General features: G+C 37.5%; 1 protein-coding gene across 2 annotated transcripts; it reads left to right on the forward strand.

Moving 5' to 3' along the window:
- Nucleotides 1-6,098: 6,098 nt before the first annotated feature.
- LOC121382155 lies at nt 6,099-11,898 on the forward strand. Of its 2 annotated transcripts, none has more exons than XM_041511667.1 (7): nt 6,099-6,972; nt 8,260-8,446; nt 9,017-9,259; nt 9,658-9,829; nt 10,354-10,505; nt 10,716-10,883; nt 11,575-11,898. In XM_041511667.1, the coding sequence occupies exons 1-7, from the start codon at nt 6,169-6,171 to the stop codon at nt 11,592-11,594; spliced, it is 1,746 nt and encodes a 581-aa protein (XP_041367601.1). In that variant the 5' UTR covers nt 6,099-6,168; the 3' UTR covers nt 11,595-11,898. The 2 variants fall into 2 exon arrangements, with proteins under 2 accessions (XP_041367601.1, XP_041367602.1); XM_041511668.1 differs by having other exon boundaries at nt 10,716-10,861; nt 11,553-11,898.
- Nucleotides 11,899-12,181: the final 283 nt, after the last annotated feature.

The raw sequence follows: 12,181 nt of genomic DNA on the forward strand, positions 1-12,181 counted from the left end.
CGCCACCACGACTTTGTTGGGACATTTGTTTTGAAACAAGTGATCCCAAGTGAAGCTGAGTTGTCCCTTGGGTATGGAGGCCACTTTGGTGTCGCTCCTCGTGAAAGGATATTTGGCTTCAGTGTCCTGCAGTATTTTGGTGTGGGCCGTAATGATGGCTGTGTTGGGTCACACTTTGCAGATTCTGAGGTACACATCTTGGATCTTGACTTTGTAATCAGGATTATCTTCTGCCATCAGATGAAAGGAAGGCCTGGTCCGGAACAGTTTGATCTGTAGATTGACGCCATTGATGAGATAACGTTTTATGTTGAAAAAGTCTTCATATAGCGGTCCTTCCATATCCACGGTGCGACTCAATGCACAGAAATCACCTCTAATGGAAAATCCCGCATTTATGCCCGTTATCGGGTCTACACTGTCTATGTCTTGAGCATCATCTGTGTAGTAGAGCTGAGACTGAAGAGATGATTCTTTGGCTGTGGACGTGCCATTCAACAACACTTTGAGATAACTCTTGTAAGGATAGATATTGGTCGAGGTGGTGATGAGTTTTCCATTGAGTGTCAGATCCACTTGAGACCACAAACTCTGAAGCCACAGATGACGGGTCCCACCTTTTCATCTTTTGTCAAGATGCTGCCATCGGCTTTGGAGATTTTGGCTTTCACGTGTAGTTTGGTACGTTTCAGGTCGATGTAACCGATGCCTTGTCCATAAACGTTAAAACTCCACAGGACTGTTTTCTGTGGTGATCTGAGATGTGGGTCTCGTATCCTCATAATAGATTTTTTCCACAGAAGTGAATGTACGTGGAAGTTCAAAAATAGATAATTCTTCGGCATGGACCTCTACTTCAGCTTTATTCATATAGGAAGCCATCTTACTTCTTTTTACTAAAGCGATCTGTCTTCTGCTTTTTCTGATTGCTTCTGCTCGTTGTGTCTCCTTTTCGCTTTCTTGGTGAACTTCCCTTTTATACTTTTCAGAAGACGTTTCTGTTCGGCCTTAGCTTGTTCCAGCACTTGCTGCGTTGGAGAGACCATGACAACACTGTGTGCCGGGGGTTCCTCTTTTTCTTTTTTCCACGTTGGGTCGTAGAGTTCTAGGCATCGATCCACACTGTACATGATCTGACTCTTTCCACCACGTTGAATTTCGAAGTGAGGCTGAAGTTTGCCTTGTACCTGCAGCTTGTAGAAACGGGTCCACTTGTCGACGTTTGGAACATATAGCTTGTATTGGTCTGACATGTTGCTCCTCTGAAGGTTCTATCTCAAATGATGATGGTTTTTGACAGACATCCTATTTATAGAGATACTGCATATCTCCAGCGATCCGTGACCACTGATCATACGGTTTTTGCTTTCATCTGATCCAAGTGACTGTCGTTCAAAATGAAGGCTAACAATGTGGTGTGTTGTTTCAATATACGTTTTCTAGTTCTGTTCATCACGGCAGGTGATACCAGCATTTTTAACATGTTCAGATACTCGTTGTTAGATTAAAAATCTACGTTTCTGTCCTGCTGTGGCGTTAATACGTCCGTCCAGCTGTGACGTTAATACGTCCGTCCAGCAACCCTTGAACAATCGCCACCAACAAGGTGCCCCAAAAGGTAGTACTAGACCAAATAACTTCCGGCTGGGTCAAAGTTCGAGGTGCACCGAACTTTTGATAGAGAAGTGAACACCACAAGTCCTGTGATTGGTTATAAATGTGAGTGTGTTGGTTGTAAAAAATAATCGTTTTATCTGGATTTTAAAAAAATGCAATTTTATTTCATCTAGTACCAATGTGTCAAGTAGCCTTGTGCTTGAAACATCTATGGGGTACCTGTATAAAAAAAAGTACTCGAATTTTGTGCGGAACTAGGGTAGTCATAGACGCTACCCGTTATCTCAGAAACGAGCAGCTTGACCCCCATTTTTTTCTGATTCACTTTAAGTGTGAGGGGTGGTAGTATTGATATCCGTGGCGTTTATGTCGGTTGATACGTTGCAGGTAGGAGTTTTAGCCACATGTGTTACTATTATCGTCTATGGGATTTGATTTGGTAGTATACACCCAAAAGGGGAGTTGTGCTGTATTCGCCATTCTCAAAGAGAATGTTACACCCCTGCACCACGATGAAAGAAGAGATGTTTTATTTAACGACGCACTCAACACATTTTATTTACGGTTATATGGCGTCAGACATATGGTTAAGGATCACACAGATTTTTTTAGAGGAAACCCGCTGTCGCCACATAGGCTACTCTTTTACGACAGGCAGCAAGGGATCTTTTATTTGCGCTTCCCACAGGCAGGATAGCACAAACCATGGCCTTTGTTGAACCAGTTATGGATCACTGGTCGGTGCAAGTGGTTTACACCTACCCATTCAGCCTTGCGGAGCACTCACTCAGGGTTAGGAGTCGGTATCTGGATTAAAAATTCCATGCCTCGAATGGGATCCGAACCCAGTACCTACCAGCCTGTAGACCGATGGCCTGCCACGACGCCACACACCACGATGAGGTTACAGCACGCGCAGGGGTTGTTCAGTATATATACCGTATAACCGTATATTTTCGTTTGGGGTATAAAACATTTCAAGGTTTCTTATTTTCGTTGTTTGCCAAATCTAAATTGAAAGTGATTTTATTTTCGAGTTTTAGCAAGTCTAGTTGCGAGAATACTTGCTATTGTTGATTAAAGTTTCACTTCGGCTGCCAGTTGTTCGATACCACCGACGTGTAAAGTTAAACAATAGAACAGTCACCTGTAGCCTAAATGGCGACTGTGATACACGGTATGCTATTCGTCAGACAATTGATCACAGTCTTTGATTTTGTGTAAAGCCAATTACGACGTATGTGTGAACAAAGCACTTAAGGACGCCATGAAGTCTAATTTTACCACCTGGTATTCAAAGCGGGTTTCCCTGGCTATGAAACACGGCGAAGTTGTAACGGACATCACGATCGAAAAGCGTACTTCGGCGATAAAACCAATTCATGCAAGGTGGATTATGAAAGTTATGGCAGAATTAAATATACGCCAGGAAATGTTGAAATCTGCATTCATCCACCCCAGAATCTCTGATGCAGTGCGGGTGGACATTGAAAAAACCAATATACGAAATTTAAAAATATTTCATTATATTCTACAAACAGTGAGATTCACGCAATAACTTTTTAAAAATTCTAACTTGTTGTTTTGACTATACTATTCTCTTGTCGTATCCGGTGGACTGCGCATGACAGGAAATAAAATGTTCCGGTAAATTGTCAGTGAATTGAATTAAATGGATGTTTAACGACACCCCAGCACAAATAATACATCGGCTATTGGGTGTTATACAATGGTAAAAATAAAAGGTTAGGTTAAAAACAGTGTATAGAGCTGTGTAGTGGTACATGAAATTTGAAATGTTAAGTCAAAGACCGTGTAAAGAGCTGTACAAAATAATACATATCACATTTGTTATAAAGGTAAAAATTCATGTTACAAATCAAATATTACACAAAAGTAAATATAAATTTGGAATAAACTCCAGTTTCTTTTAAAAACTTTAGTACAAGTTCAGGGTGGAATCTAAAGGATTCCACCACATCCCTTGCTTCGGATATATCGTTTCTAGTCTGGATGAGATGATTACACTCCACCAAAATATGGTGCACCGTCAGTGTACACTGACAATGCTCACACTGAGGTGGAGGATCCTTCTTGAGAATAAATGAATGGGTAATGTAAGTATGTCCGATGCGAGCACGACACAAAACTATTTCATCCCTTCTGCACCGCCTATAGGAGGACTGCCATTCTCTCAGGACTGGCGTTAACAGAATGAAGCTTGTTCGCGACCGCACCATTCCAATCATCTTGCCAAGTAGAAAATATATAATTATTTACGTTATGTTTGAGATCACTATAGGGAATACCAGCATTGGCACGTGGCAAAGTCAAAGCAGACTTGGCAGCACAATCTGCCTTTTCATTGCCTCTAATGCCAACATGGCTGGGTACCCAACAAAACACAATATTCTTATTGTTAATAGATAAAAAGACACACTTTCGTATCAGCATCCCAATTAAGGGATGTTTCAGCTTCATATATTGTAAAGACTGGAGACACGAAAGTGAGTCGGTATAGATTATACATTTAGAGGAGCTAGAGTTTTTTATTTTCTCTAGGACTTTAATAATTGCCCAAATTTCGGCACTAAATATAGATGCCAAATCAGGCAATCTCATAGAGATTATTTTGTCTGATGGAAAAACTGTGGCACAAGCCACAGAATTCCCATCCCGTGACCCATCCGTGTAAATAGGGATGTAGTCACAGTATTTCTCTTTTATTTCCATAAAATATTGGTTATAAATAATTGGATCCGTGCGATCTTTCTTCAGATGCACGAGATCCAACACAATTTTAGGTGGTTTTATGCACCAAGGTGGCAAAACAAAATATGAAGGTGTTTCCAAAATGTCTGAAAGATCAATGTTGGAAGCAGATAAAAGCTGCCTAATGCGAAGACCAAATGTGCAGATTGCATTTGGCTTCGCATCAAACAACTTCATAAATCGGTTGTCAAAGATAACGTCAATGCCAAAACACCCCACCCATAACGCTATCTTGGTAGCATACTGCAGAGACAGCTTTGCACGTCTAGCACCCAAACTAGGTTCGTGTGCATCGACGTACAAACTTTCCACAGGAGATGTTCTGAAAGCACCAAGACAAAGCCTAAGTCCCTGGGATCAAGCATCTGCAAGTAAGTCTTGCGTGCCGTGTGTTATGGTTTTCACAATAAATATTTTAGTTAGAATTTGTTGATATTTTCAAGGATTTATATTTTTGATGTTGACTACTTACCCTCCAAACCCACGAAAGTAAAAATCCTCGAAAATGTCTGGTTATACGGTCAATCTATCTATTTATCTATAGATATAGATATAGATATAGAGAGAGAGAGAGAGAGAGAGAGAGAGAGAGAGAGAGAGAGAGAGAGAGAGAGAGAGAGAGAGAGAGAGAGAGAGAGAGAGAGAGAGAGAGAGAGAGTTTTATTGCCCCTTGCAATTTTGCGCATTTGAAATATGACTACATACAGCAAAATAACCTTTTACTCACATAGTATTTGCGGTAAAATTCACTTTTTAAAACATTTATGTATCCAGCCTCAAAATTGCAATCGGTCAAAAATTATTAAGTTCAAGCACTCTTCATAGTTTGTTGTTTTCATAGTTACATGTTGTTTCTCTTTCAGATAATCTACGTCAGCAGCTGATCATTTGTAATTTTTATTTTTATAACTATTATTATTAAAAAAAAAAAAAAAAAAAAAAATGGTTACTTGCAGTATTGCGGGGCAGTATTCATATTCATATGTCTATGGAAAACGAACCCAAAAGGCTCCGCTAGATTCATATAACCCCCCCCCCCCCCACACACACACACACACACACACACATTCACCTTTTCAGACCACGTACTGTTCGTACAGTACTTAGTATGTATTCCTCCTGCTCCAGATGGTTCGGTAATATGGATCAATCGGATACTTATTTACCGCCTATATACATGTTTGCTATTTGGGAGACAGGGGGAATTGCCAATCTGCATTAGATTTTTTTAGCTGACCAGGTTAATAAAACTAAACATTTGTTTATGAAGCCTTAATATTTAATGGGGGTGGGCAGGTGCAAGTACATAATGTAACATTGTATTTGAGATTTTTCATTGGTTTTATGAAATACATATATTAAATACTTTACTATAACTTCAGTACACGCTGTTTGCAGGTACTATCAGAAATGGTTGCCGTGAACGAATGATATGAACCTCACAGACAGATGAATGAATGAAGAAGCATGAATGAATGAATGAATGTTTAACGACACCCCAGCACGAAAAATACATCGGCTATTGGGTGTCAAACTATGGTAATGCAAATAAATAAAGTGATGATCAACATCAATATAAAAATTCAAAAACAGTGTAAAGAACTGTGCAAAAACACAAATATCACAGAATTTTACGGATACTGAATATTACTCAAAACTTCAATTCTGTGCTGCACTGGCCACTCTCAAAGAGAATGTTACACCGAACACGAAGAAGCCAGCTTTGAACCCCCTGTTTCGGTGTCACAGCCAGTTACAGCCACAAAAAAAACACAAACAATGACTTTGAAACCGAAACAAAGAACTCGCAGGATTCAGACATGCATTTTACCAACTTCTGTTAGTGTTGGAGTGCAATGTGAACTGTTGGTAGCCCCTCCAATTTTATCAACCACTCAAGTTGATGCTGCTACATCAGATGAAGAGGAAGAAGAAGAAGAGGATAGTGATGTATTATGTAATGCAGATTCTGACTATGAACCAGAAAGTGAAAGTGAAAGTGAAGATTCAGAAACTTGTGACAGTGATACTGAGATGGATGACAAAGCCTGGGAACTGAATTCTGATATTGACCCACTTGAAGAGAAACATTTTATTGTTTCTCAATCCTGCTTGGCATCCCTCTTTTCAGTATGTAACTGTTGTCTGTCTTCAGCAACGGCATCGGTTGTCTTTCAGAAAGGAATGATGATAGTTGTGAAGGTTTGTTGCACCAGAGGCCACGAGTATTTGTGGCACAGTCAGCCGCAACATGGCACCATGCCAAGGGGTCACCTGACTTGTGCTGGAGCAATATTGTTCAGTGGAAGCAGTATTTCTAACATTTTGACATTGTTCCATCATATGAAAGTGCCAATGTTTTCCGTTAGGACATATTTAAAACTTCAGAAGTTCTACTTGATACCTTCTGTAAAGTGTGTATGGCAAGATCAGCAGTCAAGTTTGTTGCAGTCTGTCCAGAACACAGATCTGGTTCTTGGTGGAGATGCTAGATGCGACAGTCCAGGCCACACTGCCAAATATGGCACCTACACCCTACTAGATCTGCAGTGTAAAAAGATTCTGGATATTCAGCTGGTGCAGGTAATATTAATATAACACAGGCCATTTGGTCTCCTCTGATGGAATTTTTTTTTGGGGGGGGGGGGGGGGGGCGCATTACGACCAAAAAGCGGGAAACAAGGATACCTTGAACAAGTGTATTAATATAACACAACAGCACCCATTCAAAATAAATAAGTGTGACCATTTTCATTTTTGTTTAGTAATAAAACAACTTTCAGGAGTCACGTTTGTGCATGATGATCAATTGCTAACATGCAAAATAAGGCACATTCAGTTTGGCCGTAAGATTCAGTTTAATTTTTAGGGCATTGGAGCATATGTCTAGGCACTGCAACAATTTGCTGCACGGCCAACATTAAATTCGAGCCCTGGTTATTCCAGAACACATGTTTCACATGTTATGTGCTTATAATTCATAGCATTAAGTATTTTTTTGTTTTTGATTCTAAGATGTTCTAATATCACAGATTACTGTTGGTAATTTGTTATTTTTGGAATGTACATGCATAATGTAGTAAATATACACCTGTATATGTAATGATAGCTTCACAGATAAATACATATGCAGCGGTGGCAGTTTAAAAAAATAGTGGTACGGCTCGAGGTTGCCAGACATCTTTCAGTGAAGGAAATGTTCAAATATAACCCACAAAACAAACAAAAAGTGGTACGGCCATGTATGTATGTATATATATATATATATGTTAATATAATGTATTATGGGTGTATGTGTAATAATAATATTGTGTGTGTGTGTGTGTGTGTTAATGTATAATATTATCAAATTGTATAACACAACAATTATATAAACACAAATAACTCAGTTTCTACATATAAATGTAATATCATTTGACATTGTATAGTTCTATACTTTATTAAGCCATAGGCGACTATACAGATTCATAAGTTCCCTTTTAAAATCAAACTTGTTTTATTTATTGAAAATGCGTTATGCAGAGTGTATGTTACATATATTTATGTTACACTTCCATAGTGAAGACTGAACAGTCAATAACGGACCTCCACTTTTTGCAGAAACTAACGTTACCGATACCATGTTGATATTTTGTTATCCATGATTATTATATCAAGTATGATTATTCAGTGAAAACAACATACACAGTTTCTGATGGGTCCTCGTGGAATTTGAAATTCTGTGGCCTGCAATAACAGATTAGGCTGCAGAGAATTGCCATAAATGTTACTATTTCATTTTACATAATCCATAATAATTAAGTTGCTATATATTATTAAAAGAGAGTGTGTGTGTGTTTAATAGTTTTTAGATCTGTATTTTTGTTTCAGAGCAATGAAGTAAAAAATTCCTTTTGGATGGAATTGGAAGGGCTAAAGAGAGCAATACACTACTTGGAGAGCAAAGGATGTGTCATCACGGAACTTGTTACTGATCGTCATGTATCAGTAAAGAAGTACATGAGAGATGAGAACAAAGAGAAAAAACACTTTTTTGATGTCTGGCATATGGCAAAAGGTATGGTTAAAATAAAAAAAAAAAAAAAAAAAAAAAAAAAAAATATATATATATATATATATACTATTAACATGTTATTTTCAGCAGTTATTCAGTTTAGGTAGGGTCTACTGTACTGGGATATATGCTAAATAAATTTGATTTATTGTGTGCCCAATACATTTGACACCATGCAGCCAAAATGTTGGGATGCCTAAGTACTCTTAGGTGTACTTCTAACAAGACTAGCATAACATACCGTTTTAAACACCTGGGTTTTTTTTTTTTTTTGGGGGGGGGGGGGGGGGGGGGGGGGTAATATTTACTGAAACACATTCTATTATATAATTTCAGGACCTATTTTATGTTCACAGGAACTTGATTTTAATAATAACACATTAAACATGGTGCAAATGTTTCAGGATTAGCAGTGAAAAAACTAAGTAGGATAGTACTACCAGAATCAAATAACCTTTTGTTTTTGCCCTAATGGTCATTATCACTAAGTGTACCACAGTATACATTAGTGTTAAATATGTATGTCCTACAACTCGAGATCTGTTTTATGGTGTCGGTGTTCATATATTTCAGGCATTGGAAAGAAATTGGAGATTGCCTCAAAGAAGTCTGGATGCAGTGATATACACCAGTGGATAAAGTCTGCTTCAAATCATATGTACTGGGTGGCTGCATCATCAGGAGATGATAACGAAATAAAAGTCGACAAGTGGCTGTCTCTTCTCAATCACGTGAGAGATCAACACAGCGGACATTCGGTGAACTTCCCAGAGTGTATTCATGGTCCACTTGAAGAAAAACTATGGCTGGCAAATGGTAAATTAAAATGTTAAAAAGTATAATAAAACAACTGTTTGTCTATGTTCTTCCTTGGGTATAGAATATTCAATTACCAAGATATGGCTCTTTTATAATTCTGTATAAAGTTTCTTTGGAGAGAGAATGATATTGTATAAAAGAAATAAATGTACAGTAAAAAAATTATTCATTTATGAGAGTCAAACTCTAGTTGCAAAATGGACCACTCACATTCAATATTTGAGTTATCCGAGGTTTAAATATATATATATATATATATATATATATATATATATATATATATATATATATATATATATATATATATTATTTATTCCTGCATGTATATTTTGTATTAATATTATGTCAATCTTTTTCCCAACCTAATATTGATTTATTTATTTTTTTGGTCTCAGGAACCAAGGTGTTCAAAGTGTTTGAGGATGTGATAGCCAACAAGGCACTTCTTCGAGATATACCCCAGCTGTCCCCAGTCTACCAGACATATGCATTGGAGGTGTTCCACAGTGTTGTGAATCGCTTTGCTCCAAAAAGTACTCACTTCTTCCACTCAGCTATGTTAACAAGGTATATAATTGTCATTTCAACCATACTGTAGCTTACTACATGTACCTGTCTGACAACTGTGTAATTGAAATGTATCATATATATATATATATATATATATATAGAATTTCACTCGTCATATACCAAAACTGTTTAGTATTTTATTTATTACAAACCAACTGCAACCAAGCCGTAATGCAAATGCAGATGTATTACGAACTGGGTCAACAAGTCATTGGTGTAACCGATCATATGTTTTGGGGCATTTTAGATAGCCAGTCATCATTAGAGTATGGTGTCAAAATAGTTTGGCTCGAAGGTGTATTTGACGCTTGAAATCTTGAATGTTCTTGAAACATTTTATTTCAGGCTGAAAATGACATCATATTAAACGTTTTCTTTGAGTGACATAATGCCTCAACTCGGGGCGTTCCAATATTAAACTAGTTAGATACTGATTAATTGTTATGACATGAGTGATATCTTACACTGGTGTGTAATAAGTTAATTATTACATAAATGTATTCAATTATTTTTTTCTTCAGAATGTACTTGTCGGCTCTGCACTACAATGAAAATGGAAATCGACCACAAGATGTGACGCTGGATGGGGAACTGAAATGGCAAATCTGTTATCCCAAAGCCAAGAAAGGTGAACAGGCCGTTGTAAAGCCAGTGAAAAGCAGAGTAACTTATGGTGAGTTTAGAAACATGCTCCAAATTTATATGGGCTTAGCATAAAAATTTTAATTATGAACTGGGCAGTATTCACATAGAGCACTTCGAAACCAAATTTGTAAATTTGATATGAATTGTACACAATATGAATTAAATGCTTACATATTTTCTTTCCCCATTTATTGCTGTAAAAATGTTGGTAACACTGTTTGCCTTAATTTTTTTCCAGATTATGTTGATAGTCTTTGCAGAGCAGTTTTTGAACGCCGTATTAACTTCCCATCCTACATCCTAGCAAAACGTGATGTAGAAGCATCACCAAGTGCACCAAAACCACTGACGGCAGCATTCCCTGCTGCAGACAAGAAAGAACTGGTCCTTAACAGAAAGTCACGATTTGTTGTTCGACTTGTATAATTCATATTGAAGCTGGTGCATAGTTTGACACCCGATAACCGATGTATTGTGCTGGGGTGTACGTTAGGGTACCCATTCATATTAAGGGTAACGAAAAGGCAGATGTTGCTGCCAAGTCTGCTTTGAAATTGCTCCGTGTCCATGTTGGTGTCCCCTACGGTGATTTTAAATTTCATATTAACCAATATATCTTTTCGACTTGGCAAGACGATTGGGATGGTGCGGTTGCGAACAAGCTTCATTCTGTCAAGGCAGTATGGAGAGTGGCAGTCACCTACAGGCGATGCAAGAAAGATTGCATCGGCCATACTGACGCATTCAATTATTTTAAAGAAGGACCCTCAGTGTGAACAGTGTCACCAGACTGTGCGCCACATTTTGGTGGAGTGGGATCATCTCAAGCCGATGATATGTTTGGAATCTTTTAAATGCTGTAAACTTTTTAAAAACACTGACTTCTATACAAACTTTTAAAATGTATTTACCTTGATTTTATATTATACTTTTTACCCACAGCTCCTTACACTGTGGTTTTACATAAATATATATAAATAATATTTTCATATACTTACCATTTGTGACACCCAATAAGCCGAAAAACATTCACGCAGTGACGGCAGCATTCACTGCTGCAGACAAGAAAGAACTGGTCCTTAACAGAAAGTCACGATTTGTTGTTCGACTTGTATAATTCATATTGAAGCTGGTGCATACTAAAATTATTAAATATGGAGTAACAGGTGTTGAACTGTAATGCTGACTCACCAGTCCTATTGTTATGCTGAACCCTGTCTGTTTTTGCTGGTTAATATTAGACTTTATAAGGAAATGAAACATTTTGCATTTCTTTTCAAAAATTGAAGACTTGTTTTATGGTCATTTTACCTGAAGAATTTAACCTTTTTTTCTTTACCATGATTATGTTTTCTTGTATATTTAAATTTAAGTAAAATGATTGTGTATTTGTGATTCATAATAAACAGTATATAAGTATGCTTAGTAGTGTTTTCCCTAGAAATTTACCAAGGCATGGTAGACTCAGCACTTTTGGGGCATTTTCATAATTTTCAGGGCACATATTTATTCATTTTGAAAAAATAAAACCATTAACGAAAACTAAGTTTAATAATTGCTATTAGTAGTAAACTTGCAATTTTCTGGTTGTTTTTTTAAAAGGTAATTTTGAAATTAATTACTGAAAAAGGCAGGTTTAATCTCTGGGCAGCATGTCATTGGTTTGGGGCATGGTGGGGCACCATGCTAAAACACTACTTAGAT

This window comes from Gigantopelta aegis, chromosome 9, assembly GCF_016097555.1.
Source record: "Gigantopelta aegis isolate Gae_Host chromosome 9, Gae_host_genome, whole genome shotgun sequence".
Classification (NCBI taxonomy): domain Eukaryota; kingdom Metazoa; phylum Mollusca; class Gastropoda; order Neomphalida; family Peltospiridae; genus Gigantopelta; species Gigantopelta aegis.

Coding starts and splice junctions, on each gene's coding strand:
- LOC121382155 (XM_041511667.1), top strand. CDS start 6,169: ATGACTTTGAAACCGAAACAAAGAACTCGCAGGATTCAGACATGCATT. Junction 6,973..8,259: donor TGGATATTCAGCTGGTGCAG/GTAATATTAATA, acceptor TTTTTGTTTCAG/AGCAATGAAGTAAAAAATTC. Junction 10,506..10,715: donor GAAAAGCAGAGTAACTTATG/GTGAGTTTAGAA, acceptor ATTTTTTTCCAG/ATTATGTTGATAGTCTTTGC.